The sequence below is a fragment of the Globicephala melas genome, chromosome 13 (genome assembly GCF_963455315.2).
Source record: "Globicephala melas chromosome 13, mGloMel1.2, whole genome shotgun sequence".
NCBI classification, from domain to species: Eukaryota; Metazoa; Chordata; class Mammalia; order Artiodactyla; family Delphinidae; genus Globicephala; species Globicephala melas.
Window position 1 is genome coordinate 71,741,369 of NC_083326.1, and position 21,045 is coordinate 71,762,413.

The window sequence follows — 21,045 nt, forward strand, 5'->3', positions numbered from 1 at the left end:
TGAAAGGGACAAGAAGGAACACCTCACAGCACGTGTGGCTCCTCGTCCTGGACACCCTTGTCAAGTACTGACCAAAATCTGGAACATGACGTTAAAGTGATGAAGGTAATAGATTCTATGTGTGTAACAAAACCGCAGAAACACATGCTAGTTTAGGTTCGATTATAATCATCTGAAGCACAGGATAACCAAGAAGCAAAGTTCCATTCTGGTACAACCACCCAATTTCTAGAAAAGAGAAAGGAAACGATTCGATATGAGCTTTTTTTGATCAGAAGACTCGATGGAAAGGGAGGGGTGGGAATATGAATCCACGTGATTTTTCAAGTCTTCCTTTTGTACAGTCATTAAGATGACCAGGTTTGTGCTGCAAAGAAGCCAGCACAGAGTGGCTACTGCTCTGATTGTTCTCAGATGAATGTTTATACAAAATAATATCTTCATTTAGTTTATAAACATACACAGTGCTGTCCCTTTCAAATTAAGGAGAAAAAAAAAACCCCACACACAAATACTGCAAAGTAGCAAAATACAAAGAAAAAAAAGCTACTTTTGGTTTTGGCAACATTAAAAAAAAAAAAGAAATATAAAAAGCAATGTGGCATTGGTCCCTGTTTGTAAAAAAAAACCAAAAACAAAAAAACACAAAGGTACTTGGGCAGGACACTGAATCAGAATTGGTTGGTTTTCTAAAATTCAGAATATCTGGGATTATCAAAGTAGCACTTTTGTCTTTTAGAAGTTCACAAGTCACATAACACTTAAGACATCAAAAAAAGCTTTCTGGTAAAAAGCTCAGCTTTTAAACCACATTTTGTTTCTGCAAATTTGGGAGACGAGTTGAGTCCTTACTGGAATGTGGCCTATCGCTGGTCGACAGATCTGAAATGTCTCCAAGGGGCAGTGCCTCCCTCTCGCCCTCCCTGGGACCACACCAACTACCAGCCACGAGCGCGTTCCTGCTCCGTCTGCGGGGTGGGGGTGGGCCTTCAGGCTGCTATCTTTGCCATCTGCTGTTCTAACTTGGAAATACGCTCATCTTGATTGCAGATTGTGTCTTTTATAGATTTGATCTCTTTCAAAATCTCATCCAATTTGGCTTCATTTTGCTAAGGAAACAAAAAAAGAGGGGAGGGAAGAGGATGACTAAAAAGCAGCAACGTTCAGCACAGGTGGAATGCACGGGGTATAACTGTGACCTCCCATTTTGGAAGTGGCAGGCTGCAGCAGCCCAGCTGAGCCTTGTAGGAACGCCAGGAATGCTGGCTGGGCCAACTGGCACCCACAGCAAAGCAACAGTGTATCACGGCTCCTGGCCCCACCTGTGCGCCTACCTGGATGGAGACTCCTGGGACACAACGAAACTGCAGGAAGAGACTGATCCCTGCAAGGCTGCCCCACATCCCAACCACCCCGATCAGCCAACTCCAGCAGGAGCATCTTCTATGTGACCAGGGTGACGGGTGACCCGCCAGAGGCTACTGAGCTCCTATCAGCTCCTAGAAAGGTCCTTGGGAACCACATCCCTTGCCCTGCCTGCTCCTCTAAAGAGCCTGAGTTTCTCCCTCATGGAGCTGATTCTTCTGCAGGAAACCCTGCAGTCCCCAAAGGTGTGGTGCCTCATGTGGCTTGCTCGGTCACAGTCAAAACACTAGCTCCTGAGGGCACTTTGCCTCTTGTCTCTGCCACCTCCACATGGACAATTCCCAGCCCCTCCTGGCCCCCAGAACTCCATTCTACAGCCTGCCGACACCAGCCCCCTCTCCTCCCTGGCTCGACCCTGCTCTCCCGTGGCCACAGGGGTCTTCACTGTCAGCCTCTGGTCTCCATCACTCCCCTGAAACAATTCTTGCCAAGATGCCCAGGATCATCTCTGCCTCTAAGTCCCACTCACCCCAGATCCTTCTGCCACTCAAACACTTAGCAACTTCTAAAATCTCTCACCACTCCCTCCTTCCTGGGACCTCATCTTCCCGGCATTGGTAACAGACTGACTTCTATCCTGGTCATCATAAAAAAGAGAGCTAAAGGAGTCAAACTCATAAATGTCACGTGATCAAGGTGGTTCCTACAAACAGTGCCTGTTACCATTACTGAACCCCATCCGTCCAGCGGGGACAGTGCCCGCAGACGCCCAGGCTGGCAGGCGTGTTCAGGAGGGCCAGGCTGAGCCGGCCCAGCACGCCCCAGGCCCTGCGGTCCTTACCACGCTGGCCGTGTCTGCGGTCTTCTTGGGGACGCTGATCAGGTCGCACTTCTTGTTTGCCGTGGGCTTGCTGTCCAGAATGTTCTTCTTGACCACCTTGAGGTCCCTGTTTTTGCCGGGAATGTATCCATGCTTCAGGGAGATGAGGAGTGGATCTGCATTCCTCCCCTCGAACCACTCTTCCGCCTCCAGCGCCGCTTCGGGCCCCGCCGTGTCAGGGTACAGGTCATCCTGGAAAAGGTCAGACTACACGAGACACAGTGGAGAAATCCACAGGTAAGGAAGGGAGCTCTGGGATTTTTAAAACCTTTTAAAAACATGGATTGCCTAGACAACTGGGCACTTACCTTCCTGGGGACAGTCATGATAATAGGCTCACACTTTCTCTCGTGAAGTTTGAAGAATCTTCAAAGAAGAAATAAAGGCAAAGTTGCATTAAGTGAAACAGGAGGCCAAGTAACAGGCTTAATAATTCACTCGTACATTCTGTGTTTGCCCATCACCTCATCGGACGCATCGTGGGGAGCAGGTAGAACTCAGCGTTCCCATTTCACAGAGGAGAAAACAGAAGCTGAGAGGAGCTATGCTAGGGAACAGCGGATAGGAGACCGAACAGAGGCCTATGCATCATGGTGACAGCCAAGTTCCAATTACCTGGGGGCAAATCAACTGTGGGGAAATGATTAACACCACCGACAATGAGCCGCTTATGAGAAAATTACCAAGCCGGAAGACAATGACCAAGCCAGAAGACAGTGAACACCCATGTCTCAGAGAGTACCTATGACCTGGATGCCACGTCTTCTGCCAACGTGAAGTGGCTGAACTTTCGTTAAGTGTAAATAGGATTTTTAAAAAGGAAACGAAGACAATCCTAGGAATTAAATGTTGGCATCCGAGCAAACCACATCATGCATAACACTCAAGAAAAATCTGGAATTATCCAGGGTGTGGGAAGAGTAGGAAGACCAAGCCCAAAACCTGTGCGGCTGGCCTGGGCTGGATGGCCAGCTCCACCCCCCACACCTGGGCATGTGCCCACCTGACCCAGCCTCAAGCCCACATGGGGGGTAAACCAGCACCCGCCTCACAGCACGGGTACAAAGAGAAAGGGGATCCGGGCCGTGTGATTAGCACAGCGCCCAACACGTAACCAACGCCCCAGAAATACTGAGTAACCAGGAGGCGTCCTGAATGACTTCCTTATACAGTCATCCCTCGGTATCTGCGGGGGGTGGGTTCCAGGAGGTGCTGCGGACACCAAAATCTGTGGATGCTCAAGTCCCTTACATAACATGGCATAGCATTTTATATTCTAAGTCATTCTAGATTACTTACCATACCCGGTACAACGTAAATGCTATGTGAACAGTTGTAAACACAAAGTAAATGCTACGTAAATGGTTTCCCATGCGCCACAAATTCGTTTTGCTTTTTGGAACCTTCTGGAACTTTTGTTTCCAAATAGGCTCAACCCTTGGATTTGGAACTCGCAAACACGAAGGGCCGACTACGTCTTCTAAACTTTTGGATGACAGTAAAATAAATGTGTTCCCAAATCCTGAATGTAATTTTGAAATTCAGATTCCATCTGTTTTGAACCACATTTTGATTAGTTTGATTTAAACCACAATTTAGAATTATCTGTGACAGCTTTCCTTCATTACTCTAGCTATAGAGTTGAAGGTATTATAAAAAAAACAAAAACAAAAAGAACCGTGCAGTGATTAATATTAAAAAAAGGGCTCATAAAGATTTCTTATATTTTTAAAGATGTAAGTGTCAATTATTTGCGTGACCAGGTCAGCACGCTTAGAAAAATGTCCATATAAACGCAGCGTTATAAAAACTCCACAGAGTAGTCCAGAGAGGCGGAAGTTACAACACACAGCCAAGCTTCCTAAGCCAAGCTAACCTAACACCCGCTGTAGAACTTTGTTTCTCTAGTTTCGGATCTGCGGGCTCCACAACCCGGTTTGGAACCTGGCTGGTCCCTCTGCAGGGCAGAAAAACCATCCCTCATTTCCATCCCAGGGAAAGGCTCTTCCTGGTTGCCTCCCAGGGGACACTGGCCACAGTCGCAGCCTGAAGACAAGCAACGATGGTTTCACTACTTAAATCAGGGTGTGATACGCCCCAGTGAAGCCTCTTAACCGCTGCATTTCAAGTTTATCATCTGAAGGATGGGGAGGGCACAGCTGGATGAAATGATTTTGAAGAGTTTCTTCTTGCTTTCAAACTCCACGTTTCTAAGAACAGGCAGGAAACAAGATACTAATTCTACGATTCTACTGCACACACACAGGTAGAAAGACTCAGGCGTGGACACGAATGGCGTAAGCAGGCTGAACACTTTCCGATACCGATTCTTTACCTGGCAATCTCACATTTGTTGACATCGAGTCCCCTCTTGGGCATGTAACCCATCCCCCTCTGAGGTTCCTTGCTGCTGAATGTGTTGAGGTAGTGGACATACGGGGATTCGTTTGTGATCTCAAAATAGCGGATACTGCTGTCACCCTACAAGGAATCGGAGACAGGTTTGCGTTTCACGTTAGCCGAAATATCTGATTTAGGTGGGTGTCTCTCTCCTCTATACACCCAGCACTGACTGGGACTCCGCTACGCTGGCTGACCTTTCCTCCCGTTAGGAGGCTTGCCTCAAGCACATGATGGTTTCTCTTCCTGGCAGAGCAAGCCCTCGCTTGTGCAAGGCTAGCTCGCCCTTTAAACAGCCTCCTCTGCCTCCTCCTGAAGGTTCTGACTTTCCTGCACTGAGTCTGGCCCCAAGTCAGAGTCGGAGCAGAAAGGTTAACACCTCCGCCCAACAACTGCGCCACAACAAACAAACAGCAGACCAAGAGGGGCTAGCGGGCAATTACTGACTCTTCAGCATACCTCCACGGGCACAGACCTGAGGGCGCTAACACCAGACAATCGGATAATAAGAAGTAAGATTTTTCTAATGAAGAGACATTAGTTTTAGTGAGTAACCTTTAACTTCAGAGGAGAATGCTATCCCATTACAATGCGTCAAGTTCTGTGATAATTTGGCTTAGAATGGTCAGATTTTTTTGAAGACCTGAAGAACGTGCTAGCCTCTCTCAGTGTAAATAACTGTCTGCACAGTTACATGAACCTGAACAATGAAGGCAATCCTGCCTGAGGGGAGAGATGTGTGTGTAAGAAGAAGTGATGAATAGCTAGGCGGTACTCTGCCCTAACAACCCTCTCCTTTCTCATATTTCCATTTGTTTCAAGGATGTAACTATCTAAAGCAATGGAAGACAAGCTAATCATACACTATTTGTTTTCTACATACTCACAGTAACTTTCCACCCAGTGTTAGTAACATCTGGGTAACAATGCAGTCTATGGCAGCTGTTAACATCTCAAGTAAAATGACTTTCAAGGAAACAGACAAGATCTCAGTTTCTAAATAACTGACCTATAAAAATGTCAAGCAGGTCTGCAGCCCACTCCATCAACTGTGAACAGAAGTAAAACAGCCCCAGCTTCATCCCCAGCAAGGGACTATCTCACATGTTTGGGGAAGGGAACATATCAACAGCTCCATTTGTATTAATTCATTTATTTCAACTACAAAAATTCTAAGGGAAATTGAGCCTACAGAAGAATGAGGAATACTGAGGTCTTTACCTTCTAAAATGAAGTAACAGTAATGATAATAAAGCTACCAACACTTTAGTTAGGCAGAAATCATCAGGCAGCAGGAAGGTGTCCTGAGTTCAGTGTGGGGTCTTCTTGTAACGACTGTCACCTCCTGACACTTGAGTCAGGCCATGTAATTGCAAGGCCTGGGCCTTAACACTGAACTCCAGGAGCGAGAACCCTCTGGAGAGTCTCTGAGGCCCTCAAAAGCTTATACCCATGGAGCACTTTTCTCTATACAATTGCTCATCTACTAAATCTCTGAAGGATAAACTTTTCTTCTTACAGGATTAGATTTAAGATCAAACAGCAAAATTACTGTTTACCTTTCCACATAAGTAAATGATACTGGTGTCGGGGTCATAGAAAGGTAGCAACACCCCATTGCTAGTGTCCATTTCATGAAGAGCAATTGGTTCCTCCATATTTTTCTGGGGAAAAAAAACACACACACACGCACACACATTTTTAAAAGGTGAATTTTTTTTTTTTTTGCCATGGCTCACAGGCCCAGCCGCTCCGCGGCATGTGGGATCTTCCCAGACCGGGGCACGAACCTGTGTCCCCTGCATCGGCAGGCGGATTCTCAACCACTGTGCCACCAGGGAAGCCCCTAAAAGGTGAATTTTTATAAGATGATACATTTTGCAGCCCTAATTAAGTTAGCCATTTCCCTAAAATAATGAAAGTTTAAACAATGCACATATGATATTCATACATGTAATTACCAACAGGAATACTGGATGAGATCCAACTCACTGAAAATTGTGTTGATTTGGCAACATAATGCACACATCAGTGTGATCCCATGACAGAGATGAGAGCCCATCTCCTTTGTGACTGCTTTCTTTTTTAAAAGTACTTTTTTCTTATTACAAAAATAAACACATGTTCTTTTAAAAATCAGAAGGTACAAGGAAAAACATAAAAATCATCCCATATTCCGTAACCCCACGGTCCAGTCGGGGGTAGAACCAATTACCATTTTGGCCTATCTCCTTCCGACATGGAAGCACACAGATTAGGATCATACCACACATGCAGTTCAGTACGTGTTTCCCACTTGTGCTGTCATGAACATTTTCCCAAGCATGACTATTTTGATTTAGACATTTGATCATGTTCTTTAGGAAATATTTTAACTAAGTTTAGAACTTATTTCCCAAGTCTAAAACACTGGATTCTTCACGCATTCTTTCTAAAATCTACAGTCAACAGAGACTCCTTGGGAGTATCAAGAATGCATTTTTAAAATACATTTCGCAGTAAGTCTCCAGTGAGGATGAGAACTTCACATCCAACTTAAGACAAGCATGAGTTCAGCAAACGACACTGAGAACCCTATCATCTACTGCCCAACCCAAAGGCCCGCTCAGAAAAGAGAAAACTCGAGGCTGGGGAAGGGGTGGCAGGGCTGGGAAGGGGCGTACCGGGTTCCAGAGGGCCAGCTGCCGCTCGCTCATGCGGCTGAAACCAGTGGTAAAGACGTTGCCGTCAGCCAGAAAGATGGCCCTCATGGGTCGGGCTCCTTCATGTGCTTTCTCCTTCTCCTGGGCGAGAGAGCAAAGAGGCAGCTTACACAGTCAGACTGCAGGAAGGAAAAGTGGGGGAAAGCGGGGGCTCAGACAGTGAACCCCGCCACCCCACATGGCACTCACGTCAAAGGTGTGTGTGTGTGTGCGTGTGCACGTACGTGCACGAGCGTGTCAGTACTGGCCACCTCCCCTCCCTGAAGGAGGAGGAAACAAAGCGACACCAAGGGATCTGGCCAAGGCCCCTTGGCTGGTGAGCGAGCAATCGCGCCAGGTCTGGACTGAAAGGCCTCAGTCCTTCCACCAGCCCCTGCCACCAACCCAAGTCCAGGCTCTGCAAAAACAAAACACACGAAAGAGCTCTGCCAAGCCTTTGTTTCTCAAGAGTATGATGATAACCTGAAGGTGGACGGTCGCTACAGCATCTCGCAATTTCACAGGACAGAAAGTGGAGTCTGGCTAACCCGTTCCTTAGCCTCATCTCTTCAGCGGGAGCCCACCAGCCCCACCCCTTGGAAGGTTCTGGTGGAGAAAGCACGGGGTGTGGGGCCTTGATAAGCACCAGCCATGCCTGTCACTCGACTCTTGGGAATTATCACCGGCCAAGAGCCACCTTCTCAGAGAAGGGCCGTGACGAGGCAGAGTGGGGTGGAAGTGAGGCACCTCTGGATTCGACACTTGCAGTATCAACCTGACTAAAGGCCCGAGTGTCCATCTTTTGCTGTGATGTGTGATTCTGTGGAGGCCTAGCTCAGGTGGCAGAAACGGGGACGCTGAGCTGTGGAGAGAACCCATGGCATCTTGTCAGGCCCTTTAAAGACCGACTGGGGAGCAGCGGAGGGAATCAACAGATCCACCTGCAGTCCTAAGCCAGCATGCAGTAAACTCTGTGGGTTAGCTGCTCTAGACGTGCACATTCTTAAGCAAACTGATAAAAAAAACTTTGTTTCTTTGTGAGAAATGGTCGCCAAGTGAGAGGGAAGGCTTGGGTAAAAGCTAGAAATGCACCGCTCTGGAGAGAAGGGCAACTGGGAGACAGAAGCCTGGCCGAGACTCTTCTGATTCACAGTTTGGCGTCTGCACACAGCAAAGGTCCACGGACTGGCAGTCCCAGCCCCTGTGGTCTGCCTTAAAACGCAGAAAGTTCTCACTCCCTAAAGCGCTACACATACTGGGGCTTTTGTCCTAGGAATACTTACAGCAACAATCTCCTGTTTCCTAGGATCGATTACTCGCACTTTCTTGTCTTTGGAGGCTGTGCAGATCAGACTGCCGTTCCGGTTCCAGCTCACATTGTAAATCATGTCCGAATGTATATCGTCCAGGTTTAAAAGGGCTTCCCCCGTCCCCACGTTCCAGATGATGATGGTGTTATCACAGCCTGAAAGCAAGCAGGGATAAGAAACGCCTGCACAACAACAATTTGTGAAAACTATCGATACAAATACAGGGAGGATAAACACACCTATGTATTGAAATGGAGATGCTAATTATAAGAAGCCTTACTTACTGGCAGTCAAAAACTGATGCGACCAAGAAAAAAAGAAATTTGTGTAAAAGAAACACATTAAAGGAAAAATACAGCTTATGAAGTTTGGGCTCATGTGAAACAAACAAAAACACCAACCAACCAAAGAACAACAGAAAAATAGAACCCTATGGTTTTTTTTAAGAGTTAACTGGGCTGGTGGACCCTGAGTGATCTTAAGTTTCCTTTTCTAGTAAAACAAGCATCAGAACGAATACAGCTTCTTTTTTTTCCAGAGGAACTAAAAATAAAGGGTTTAAATGGTGGTTTAGGAGGCTCAAGACAAAGACTGGATGTTATTCCCATCAACCATGCTGTTAAGACATGGTCTTGCACAAAAGCATGGAAATTACAAGTGAAGGGAAATGCCTAGCCATCTGCTCACAGCAGATCTTTATCTTTAAAAGGAGAGAAAAATAGGCCAAGACTGGCCTGATTTGAGAAGCACAAACTGTCGTCAACTGTCGTCAAACAGGCACGTGAATTCAGAACCTGATCCCCAAAGAGACCACAGGTCCACTGAGCCACAGCCCCTCAGCTCTTCAGCTCCATCCTCCCTTCCCTCCAGGGCTGGCCCCAAGTCCCCGAGGCCCCTTTAAAAAGAGGCACCATTTGCTGCTTCCAGGACATTAGCTCAAGGATGAAGCAAAATAAGGGACGGACATCCTGAAGATGGATTCTTGTCAATAAGCCAATTCTGCAAGCACTTAGAAAAATTAGCCACCAATAACCAGGACACCTACGTTACCTAGGGTCGGAAGTAGGAAATGGGTGAAAAAAACTGTACGACAGACAGTATGAAAAGTTGGAGCTAAACTCTGCGATGGAGATTTGACCCATCCTCTGCCTCGTTCATCATAGGCAAATGAGTAACTTCAGCCACTGTGGATGGATCACGTAGTCTTAAACTATGCAAAACTATGCACAACGCTGCAATCAACCATTCTCCTCTGCGTGTAAAAGAGAGACTGGGCTCAGTCTGCTGACGATACCCTAGATTTGACCTCGATGAGGCGGCCAATAGGGTATTTTCCATGAGGGAATTCCACCTTTGGAATTGTTTTCTCTCCTTATCGGACTGAGGTTCTGAGTAGAACACTGGAAGGCTTCCCAGTTATAGGCAATTGTGATTTAAAAAAAGAGAGTCTTACTTTTTTTTTTTAAAGTAGTTCTTGGTTTCAATAGGTACCAGGCATTAGATTTTTAACTTAACTCACTACGTCACAAATACCTTTCATACCCAGTTAAAAACTGACCTGCTCCTCTCCTTTTTACTGGTGAGGAGAAAGATCTTTAAAATTCTACCGCTAACATTAGCACTGCTTTTTTACTAAGCCAATCTTATTAAGGTATAGTTTGCATGAAATACAATGCACCTATTTTAAGTATACATTGACTAAGTTTTGATACATGTACACATTCATGTAGCCATCATCAGAGTCAAGATCAACATTTCCATCACCCCACAAAGCTCCTTCCTGTCCTTTGTATTGCTTCTATAAAAGCAGATAAAATCTCAGATTTTAGACAAAGAAAAAGATTTCTTTAAGATGAAACTTGGAAACTACACAAGTGGGAAACCAATAGGAACACTAGGACTTGGTCACAAGGGTTCACTGCAGTGCTGTTTAACAGTGAAAAATCGGAAACAACCTCAGTGTCCAAAAATAGGGGACTGACTAAATAAACAGGTATCCAGACAATGGACTATTAATGGAGTCATTAAAAATATCACACAACATGTAATGGCACCTGAAAAGGACCACAGTGTACCAGCAAGTGCAGAAAGCAGGTCACATGTAAAGTGTCTGAACCCATCTTTGTATGTAAAATTGTTTATGGGCACAGAAATATCTCTGGAAAGAAACATCAGAAGGGTAATAATGATGTTTCCTCCGGGTGGTGGGATTGTAAATGATTTTTCTTTTCTCCCTTTTGTTTATATATATTCTCCATAGTACATGTGGACTACAAGTATAAGAAGAAAGATGAAAGTATTTTTTAAAAGGAAGGAGGGTATTTGACTAACAGGATCACCCCAAAGTTGGCAGCAACACCAAAGCTGGAACCCAGGGCTCCTGGCTCCTACTCGGGCTCCTTCTACTACATCAGGAATAACTACAACTGAGGGCCATGGAGGCATGGAGGGCCCCAGCAGGAACCACGACTCTGCTGAAATGTGATTATATAAGTAAGCATGTGTCTGTTCCTAATTCTAGGCAGGAAGTCCACAGCTTCCATTGGCTTTGCCCAAGTGGCCTCGACACACACACATGCACACGGGTGTTGGGGAACTCCCACATTTAGGCACCCTGTCGTGGGTTCCAATGATCTGCTTCACAACTGCCAGCACAGTCAGCATGCGTCTGTTGTTCCTTCCACACAGAGGCCACGAGAAGTGAGGGCAAGGAGAAAGCAGAGGTCAGCTCGGCTCCTACCTGCACTGAGAAGCACGTTGCGGGCCGTCGGGTGCCAGGCCACGATGCCGACTCTCTTTGAGTGGCCTTCTAAAATGACCACGGGCTCAGTCAGGGAAAGGGTGAGTCCGTTTTCTGGGATCTGCCATACCTGTTGGCAAAGGAAGAAAGGTCATCCACATGAAAGCGGTCGGCTTTCATTATCACATTTACTGTGACCATCCAGTGTGAAGCCTTGCTCTGCATAAACAGAACATACAGTGGTCTTTGGATGAAAGGCAGAATGTGGTGAAACACGTACAGCTGTTTTTCAAATGCAGTAGGAGAGCAAAGAGCAGAATATCCATAAGGTCTAAAAATGTTAGACCTCTCTGCTTTTATTTACTATTAGTAGAGATTTTATTTTAAATTCCCTGTTAATGGGGCTTCCCTGGGGGCGCAGTGGTTGAGAGTCCACCTGCCGATGCAGGGGACACTGGTTCGTGCCCCGGTCCGGGAAGATCCCATATGCCGCGGAGCGGCTGGGTCTGTGAGCCAGGGCCGCTGAGCCTTCGCGTCCGGAGCCTGTGCTCCACAACGGGAGAGGCCACGAGAGTGAGAGGCCCGCGTACCGCAAAATAAAATTTAAAAATAAAACAAAATAAATTCCCTGTTAAGTTCAAAACTCTCCAGTTAGAAGCATACCAAAAAATTGAAAGAAAAATACAAAATGACTGAAGCACCCATGAAGAGATGCATTGGAGTGAAAACCCCTAGCTAAGTCCATGATTCTTGAGGGGAAAGCAAACTCCATCCACCAAACCTTCTTGGGGGGTGGTGCAGTTTTTCAAACATCATATTTTCTATAATTCTACATTGAGAAAATGAAAAGATAGCTAATAGCTTTGTAACATGTACTAAAGAAATCTTCTTACAAAAGAAAAACATTAATTGGACTTCATCAAAATTTAAAACTTTTGTGCTTCAGAGAACACTGTCAAGAAAGTGACAAGACAACCCACAGAATAAGAGAAAATAATTTGCAAGTCATATATCTATCCGAAAAGGGACTTTTTTTTTTTTTTTTTTTTTGAGGTACGCGGGCCTCTCACTGTCGTGGCCTCTTCCGTTGCGGAGCACAGGCTCCGGACGCGCAGGCTCAGCGGCCATGGCTCACGGGCCCAGCCGCTCCGCGGCATGTGGGATCTTCCCGGACCAGGGCACGAACCCGTGTCCCCTGCATCAGCAGGCGGACTCTCAAACCACTGTGCCACCAGGGAAGCCCCCGAAAAGGGACTTTTATCTCGAATATTTAAAGAACTCTTACAACTCAACAATAAAAGGAAAATAACCAAATTTTTTAAATGAGCAAGGAATCTAGATGTTTCTTCAAGGAAGATATATGAAGAGCAAAAAAACACATGAAGAGCTGCTCAACATTATTAGCCATCAGGGAAGTGCACATCAAAACCACAATAAAACATCACTTCATATCCACTAGGAGTTTGGAATCAAAAAGACAGATAGCAACAAGCACTGGCAAGGGTATAGAGAATTCAGAGCCCTCATACACTGCTGGTGGGAATGAAAAATTGTGCAGCCACTTTGGGCAACAGTTTGGAAGTTCCTCAAATGATCAAACACAGAGTTACCTATGACCCAGCATTTCTACTCCTAGGTACCTACCCAAGAGAAATGAAAACATATGTCCACACTAAAACCTGTACACAAATTTTATAGCAGCATTATTCGTAACAGCCAAAAGGTGTAAACAACCCAAGTGTCCAGCAGCTAATAAATGGATACACAAAATGTGATACATGAAGGAATATATGACCACAGAAAGAGATTAAGTACTGACACACACTACAACATGGATGAAGCTTGATAATGTTAGGTTAAGTAAAGAAGCCAGTGATGACAGTCCGCATATTGTAGGATTCATGTATATGAGATGTCCAGAAAGGAAAATCTATAGAGACAGAGAATAGATTAGTGGTTGCTTAGTGCTGGGGGTGGTGGAGGGGTGCAATAGGTAAAGAATACGGGGTTTCTGTTTTTGGGGGGGTTCTTTTTGAAGTGATGAAAACATTCTAAAATTGTCTGTGGTGATGGTGGTACATATCTATGAATATACTAAAGACCACTGAATTGTACACTTTAAATGGGTAAGCTGTATGTGAATTATACCTCAATAAAGCTGTTAAAACCAGATATTAAGTAACATTTAAGTTTGTGAACAGGCTAAAGTTTAAAACAATTATCTTCTTCTGTATGAAGATTAAAATGAGTAAATCTTCTACCAAAAAAGATCTTATGGAACTAGTTCATAACAAATTTAGAACTTGCCAGGGGGAAAAAATCATACTCAGCAGTGGAACAAGTGAGAAACAGAATTTTCCCTTGTTGGGGATTTTTAAGGAGGAGACAAACAACTGTCTGTTTTTGACTGTTTGGTGGAAAGGCAGAGTCTGAATTAGGAGTGGTTAAGGTTCAGCTCGGTTCTCTCGTCCTGAAAAAAATCAGAACAAAAATGTTGCCAGTCTGAGGACTGCAGGAAAGTTGTGAATTAAGCGATCGTTCATAAACCTGCCTTCTGAGGGCATAAGTTTAGGACGTCACCCAATTTCCCCTGCACGCTCATCTTTCAGCAGATTTTAAACACGGCAGATATGAACAAGCATGGAAGGCAAAGGGAACCTACCTTGCCTCTCCCAACCCCTCACCCAGACCACTGCCTCTCTCCACCAAACATAACAGACTCCGAGCGTGGGCATCTGTTACCCTCCAGAGCTATCTGTTTGCTTTCACCTATTTTTATTCAAGGGTTTATGAACAGTAAAACTGCTCCACATTGAACTTGGCTATTTGAATGTAAAGCAGGACTGAAACTGTGAATAGAAGGAACAGAAAACAACTACTGGTTTAATCAAAGCACGAAGTCGGCAGAGAAACAATTATGAAACGAGACTTCAGAGACTCAACAGGAAATGCATTTTGCAATATGAATTCCGACTCACGCTTAGGACGGAAAGCGTGGTAATTCCACCTGCCGTCTCCAGGGGGCACTGTGACCACGGGCTGCTGGGTTTTCCCACAAGGATAGTAAAACCTTCACTGCCTCAATGACCGAGATTAAGCAGTGTGTTTTCTAAATCCCTAATGAGGCGTGGAGTGATGGGAGGCTTTGGATATAAGCAGCATTTCCTGTCTTAAACATGAGAGCTCATAATGGGACTTGATCTTTTCCTTTCTCTAGCTTCTTCATGCATCTTTTCCTTGGATGGCGAGGAGATGTTAATGATGGAACAAAACGTTTATTATATAATTTTAAAAATGAGGAAACTCTCTGTCCCTTTCTTTATCTCACTTTTGGCAGGTTCCATGGTTCCCTCAATGAGGCTTGTGTATTCCATCCAGGCACCTAACCCATCTCACTACCTCGGTTACTCACCTGTGCAGCACTTTTCTTGAGTAGCCACTTAACGCAGGCCCATTACCAGGCAAGTGGGGAAGGACAACTAAACCCAGGTCCCGCTCTCAAAGGGTTTACGGTCTAACAAAGCAGAGCTGTCTATGAGGCCGAAAGTCAAAAAGACAGCAAAGACAAGCAGTTGGATGGAGAATGGGCTCTGGAGCCAAAGAGACCCTGGTTCAAATCCTGCCCGGGCCTTTTACTGTGATGGTCCTCGGCAAACAGTTCAACATCACTGCACAGGGAAGCATCAGTACCTGTGCTTCCTAGGGCTGCTGTGAGGACTGAGTTAAGAAAGTCCTGGAATAGTGCCTGGCACACAGTCTGTGCCCCCAGTACGGTGCAGGGGTGAAGAATATCCTGATTCTGCTACGTATCAGCTGTATGACCTTGGGGACATTCACCTAACCTATCTGGGCCTTGAGTTTCCTCGCCAATAAAATGGGAGTAATAAAGAACCTGCCCTCACTGGGGTTGTCTGGAGACCGATGTGGTAACATGAATCTAAAGCACTTAGATGGGACTTCCGTGGTGGTGCAGTGATTAAGAATCCGCCTGCCAATGCAGGGGACACGGGTTCAAGCCCTGGTCCGGGAAGATACCACATGCCGCGGAGCAGCTAAGCCCATGCACCACAACTACTGAGCCTGTGCTCTGGAGCCCGCGAGCCACAACTACTGAAGCCTGTGTGCCTAGAGTCTGTGCTCTGCAACAAGAGAAGCCACCGTAATGAGAAGCCCTCAAACCACAATGAAGAGTAGCCCCCGCTCGCCGCAACTAGAGAAAGCCTGCGCGCAGCAACGAAGACCCAAAACAGCCAAAAATAAATAAATAAATTTATAAAGAAAAAAAAGAGATGGAAAGGGAGAAGGAAGGAAGGAAATCAACGATCCAGTTTCAAAATAAAAAACACAGATGCAGAGAGCAATTTTCTAAAGAGCTGATGCTCCAAAGAGGCTGGCTGAGGGGCTGACAGGAAAAAGTCACCAGAGTAAGAAAGATAACACCGGCATGAGGATTCCCAGAGGCAGGGGAGAGTGACCAGAAAAGCCTGTACGATGAAATGCAAAGACAGTGGCATTCCGGCCTCTGTGGGGAGAAAGGCGGCCTGTGGGGAAGGGCCGGCACATCTGTAAGTCCTTCCACACGAAGCGGACACAGCCCTGCTTCGGGCCTGCTGGCCCTGCTCACAGGCCTGTCAGTACGTGGCTCTCTGCCCTCTGTAGGGCTCTCTGCTGCAGCCGGCAACGGCCTTCCAGTTTGGACTGGAGAGGTTGCAGAAGTCCCATTCGGTCCCTGTTTAGTTTTCTTGTGCATAACCTGGGATGCAGCCTGGTGTGGTGGAAAGGATGCTGGCCTGGAGCATCAGAAGACACGGTCTCCACCAGAGCTGGGACACTAACTGGATGTGTCAGCATTAAGAAGGGGCCTCACTTCCAGGAGCCTTGATTTCCTTGTTCCATACGGAGGACAGCAGCGGCTCTGCCTCCTCAGGGGTAAATGCAAAGGTCAAATGAGCTGATACATTCTGCACCCCCAAGCACTACCCGAATGTGAACTACTGCAAACGGGGTGACCTTTGACAAAACTGTCACCCCCTGGGCCTGCGTTTCCTGAGTGGTAAAATGGGACACACTCCTGCCTCACTGTGCTGTTAACAATGGTTAAATATAATCACCACATAAACGCTTAAAACAGCACTTGGCAAAAAAAGGATCTACTATATGTTCATGATTATTTTTCTTGCTGGAACTGTGACCCCTATGACCCCAACATGTAATTTCAAGTCTGGACAGCAGGATTCTATGGAATGAAATTAATTTGTCTTCAAATTAATTCAGCCCTGTACCCAACTGCAGGGCTGTTTATATCCAAGATATCATATGTGTGAAAGCTCCAGTTCATGCCCGGGCCAATTAGCACAAATGAGATCGGCTCTGATTTCCAGGCTGGTCCGTCAGCTTATCTCTGTTCCGTGGCTGCGGCTAGGACTCTCATACCACTCGGCTCTTCCAAAAACGTATGCGGTGAGTAGAGAGGAAAAGTGGCATCAAACACCCTCTGCTGTGCCCTGAGTGGGCATCTCAGCACGGCAGCCACTACAAGCTATCCCCTCTCCTCCTGATTTTTTCTTTTCTTTTTTTAAAAATAATACTGTGTATTCCTGGAATTTTCTATGTGGACAACACATTACTATGGCAATGTTTTGTCTTGTTTTGTTTTGAAAGAAAGGAAAAAAACCACAATTAGTCTCTAGGGCTTCCAGATGAAAAAGTGAATCAACCGGTGAAAACCCAACATGGTTCTGGAAAAAACAACTTTAAGCATCCATTCAGGAATGACTATATCACTGGCATCCTTTTCCCATGTGAATTTCTAAATATGGAAAAAGGACAGCTCAAGAGAACATTTCTAACAAGAAAAAAAGCGAGGAAAGTTAAGAGTGGGTTTCTCTCAAGTAGTCATTTAAAAGTACATTTATTTGATGGTTTTATTTCTCAAACACAGCGCAAATTTAATGCAAACACAAAGTGCTTCCAGACACTGCCTCCCTGTTTTAATCACCCATCGTGAACTTGCTACCAGGTTAGGCATTAGAGTTACAGCAATAAAAACGGCTATTCCCCCCAAACGCCACATTTTTAAAATGTAGAGGAAACCAATTCCAAAGGCAGAATTAAGGAAAGAGCTGATCTAAAGAGACAGGGAGAGTCTGAGATTCTGCAGCAGCTGCAGAGCAGCAACCCCCCTGCAGAAGCCACTGATCCAACACCCCAAGGGGCAGGATGCAGAGAGTCAGGACATCCCTAAATGAACCATGACACTGAGAACAACATTGGTTTTGAGAAAATCAAGAAGTGAGAGTTGGGTTCCGATGTGCCAAGGTTATAATACCCACTTGGCCAATGGCCCAGACGCAATCTGTACAGAATGGAAATAACAAGAAGTCCTGCTGAATGACTGAGTAGGACCAGAGTCCTGGGGAATGCGCTCCCATCACCAACCACATCACTTCTACCTTTATTTCAAGGCAAAAACTGCAATAGGAAAATTTACAACAGAAGCAAAAATGGGTAAAATAGGGAGTTTAGGGCTTCCCTGGTGGCGCAGTGGTTGAGAGTCCGCCTGCTGATGCAGGGGACGCAGGTTCATGCCCCGGTCTGGGAGGGTCCCACGTGCCACGGAGTGGCTGGGCCCGTGAGCCATGGCCGCTGAGTCTGCGCGTCCGGAGCCTGTGCTCCGCAACGGGAGAGGCCACAGTGCTGAGAGGCCCGTGTACCACAAAAAAAAAAAAAAAAAAAAAAGGGAGTTTATTTTTGTTGATTTCCACAGGAGTTTAAGACTGATTTGAGAAAAGGGAAAAGTGTCCATTTAAACTTCATCATTTGGGACCAATCAGAACATCTAGGTAAAGGCAAATAAGATGCTCCTCCTGCAAGATCTTTCCCTCTCCCAGACTCTGGAAGAACCAGTCAGGCAGCGCCACTGTCTGAATTCGCCAGTTTTTGCATCTGTGTTTGCAGATAAGGGACAGTGTTGAATCAACATCATTCACTAAACTTGCCTTGCCTGCTCTTTTATTTATTTATTTATTTTTGGCCGTACCACTCAGCTTGTGGGATCTTAGTTCCCTCACCAGGGATTGAACCCAGGCCCTCAGCAGTGAAAGTACAGAGTTCTAACCACTGGTCCACCAGGGGATTCCCCTTGGCTGCACTTTGTATTATTTAAACACTGTTATTTTCTTAGAGCTAAAATTTTCCCAAGTAAAATACTTAACAGCTACAATTGTTAAAACTTTCTGTGAGGAGAGTTAGAAAAAAGAACTCACAGTACCAAAAATCTGGAAAACTTAGGAGCAGCGTATAGTTTCTGGGAAGAGGGGTTTATATCATTGCTATCTGCTCATACAAAACATCACTTCAAAAGTAGTACACCATGGGGCTTCCCTGGTGGCACAGTGGTTGAGAGTCCGCCTGCCGATGCAGGGGACACGGGTTCGTGCCCCGGTCCGGGAAGATCCCACATGCCGCGGAGCGGCTGGGCCCGTGAGCCATGGCCGCTGAGCCTGCGCGTCCGGAGCCTGTGCTCCGCAACGGGAGAGGCCACAACAGTGAGAGGCCCGCGTACCGCAAAGAAAAAAAAAAAAAAAAGTAGTACACCAGGATTCCCCTGGCGGTCCAGTGGTTAAGACTTCATGCTTCCACTGCAGGGGGCACAGGTTCTGATCCCTGGTTGGGGAACTAAGATCCCACACTACATGCCAAGCAATGCGGCCAAAAAACAGAAAACAAAAAAACAAAAAAAAAAAAAAAAAAGAAAAGGTAGTACACCAAAGGCAAACCATGCCAATATAATTTACTTTTTGGCTGCTTAAAGAAGCCATCTCTAAAAGATGGAGGAATGTACCATAAGGCTGGCATTCCCTCTCTAAAACTGCAATCAATGTAACATGACTGCCACAGAATCAATTCTCACACAGTGAATAAATCACTGCTTAAATGCAGAGGACATAATGGAATTATACTATAAATACAAAAAGTATTTTTTTTAAATTAAGTTAATCATTTTACAGATCATTTGGTAAATTGGTTCTACTCTGTTTTTTTCTACTGAATTATTTGCTAAAGATATTCTTACTACCATGAATCCACTATAAGTATATATCAAAACTCACTGTGAAAAAACAGTAACTCATTATACTTCCTGGATCCTCTCAATTGGCTTGTTTTATTTAATTTAGTTTTTTAAGCATGTAAGGCAACTGAGGCTGAGAGCATTTAAGTGACCTGGGCTTATCTCAGCATCCTTTCTCTACTGGAGCTGGACCTTCATATTCATCTACAGTTGCAGGTCCTGGGCTATTACTAGCAGGAGGCTACGCTTGGGAAACTACAGAGAACTTTTCTGCTTTTTTTTTTTAAATTAATAATGTTGCTGTTTGAAATCATTTGATTTGTTGTACACTGGTCCTTCATCTTCAGGAGAACAAAAGGGAAAATGAGGTATTAAGAAACAGGTGGGGAGAGGGCATACAGCAAAAGCAAGAACTATAATTCTGCAGCCTGTGGAGGGAAAAACCACATTCACGAAAGACAGACAAAATGAAAAGCCAGAGGACTTCGTACCAGATGAAGGAACAAGATAAAACCCCAGAAAAACAACTAAATGAAGTGGAGATAGGCAACCTTCCAGAAAAAGAATTCAGAATAATGACAGGGAAGATGATCCAGGACCTCGGAAAAAGGATGCAGGCAAAGATCAAGAAGATGCAAGAAATGTTTAACAAAGATCTAGAAGAATTAAAGAAGAAACAAACAGAGATGAACAATCCAATAACTGAAATGAAAACTACACTAGAAGGAATCAACAGCAGAATAACTGAAACAGAAGAACAGACAAGTGACCTGGAAGACAGAATGGTGGAATTCACTGCCATGGAACAAAATAAAGAAAAAAGAATGAAAAGAAATGAAGACAGCCTAAGAGACCTCTGGGACAACATTAAACACAACAACATTCGCATTATAGGGGTCTCAGAAGGAGGAGAGAGAAAGGACCAGAGAAAATATTTGAAGAGATTATAGTCGAAAACTTCCCTAACATGGGAAAGCAAATAACCACCCAAGTCCAGGAAGCACAGAGACCCAGGCAGGATAAACCCAAGGAGAAACACGCCGAGACACACAGTAATCAAACTGACAAAAATTAAAGACAAAAATTATTGAAAGCAACAAGGGAAAAACGACAAATAACACACAAGGGAACTCTCACAAGGTTAACAGGTGATTTCTCAGCAGAAACTCTACAAGCCAGAAGGGAGCGGCATGATATATTTAAAGTGATGAAAGGGAAGAACCTACAACCAAGATTACTCTACCTGGCAAGGATCTCATTCAGATTTGACAGAGAAATCAAAAGCTTTACAGACAAGCAAAAGCTAAGAGAATTCAGCACCACCAAACCAGCTCTACAACAAATGCTAAAGGAACTTCTCTAAGTGGGAAACACAAGAGAAGAAAAGGACCTACAAAAACAAACCCATAACAATTAAGAAAATGGTAATAGGAACATACATATCGATAATTACCTTAAACGGGAATGAATTAAATGCTCCAACCAAAAGACACAGGTTCGCTGAATGGATACAAATACAAGACCCATATATATGCTGTCTACAACAGACCTACTTCAGACCTAGGGACACATACAGACTGAAAGTGAGGGGATGGAAA

At 45.1% G+C, this 21,045-nt stretch overlaps 1 protein-coding gene across 3 annotated transcripts in view; it reads right to left on the minus strand.

Moving 5' to 3' along the window:
- Positions 1–147: 147 nt before the first annotated feature.
- Positions 148–21,045, minus strand: part of CORO1C (coronin 1C) — an 83,970-nt gene continuing 63,072 nt past the window's right edge. For all 3 annotated transcript variants that reach the window (XM_030860643.2, XM_030860646.2, XM_060310028.1), the window contains exons 4-11: positions 11,377–11,506; positions 8,610–8,791; positions 7,309–7,428; positions 6,205–6,309; positions 4,581–4,726; positions 2,554–2,611; positions 2,207–2,452; positions 148–1,109 (exon numbers count right to left, since the gene is read on the minus strand). In XM_030860643.2, coding sequence (XP_030716503.1) covers positions 990–1,109; positions 2,207–2,452; positions 2,554–2,611; positions 4,581–4,726; positions 6,205–6,309; positions 7,309–7,428; positions 8,610–8,791; positions 11,377–11,506 — 1,107 coding nt within the window. In that variant the 3' untranslated portion in view covers positions 148–989. The remainder of the gene's footprint in view (positions 1,110–2,206; positions 2,453–2,553; positions 2,612–4,580; positions 4,727–6,204; positions 6,310–7,308; positions 7,429–8,609; positions 8,792–11,376; positions 11,507–21,045) is intronic.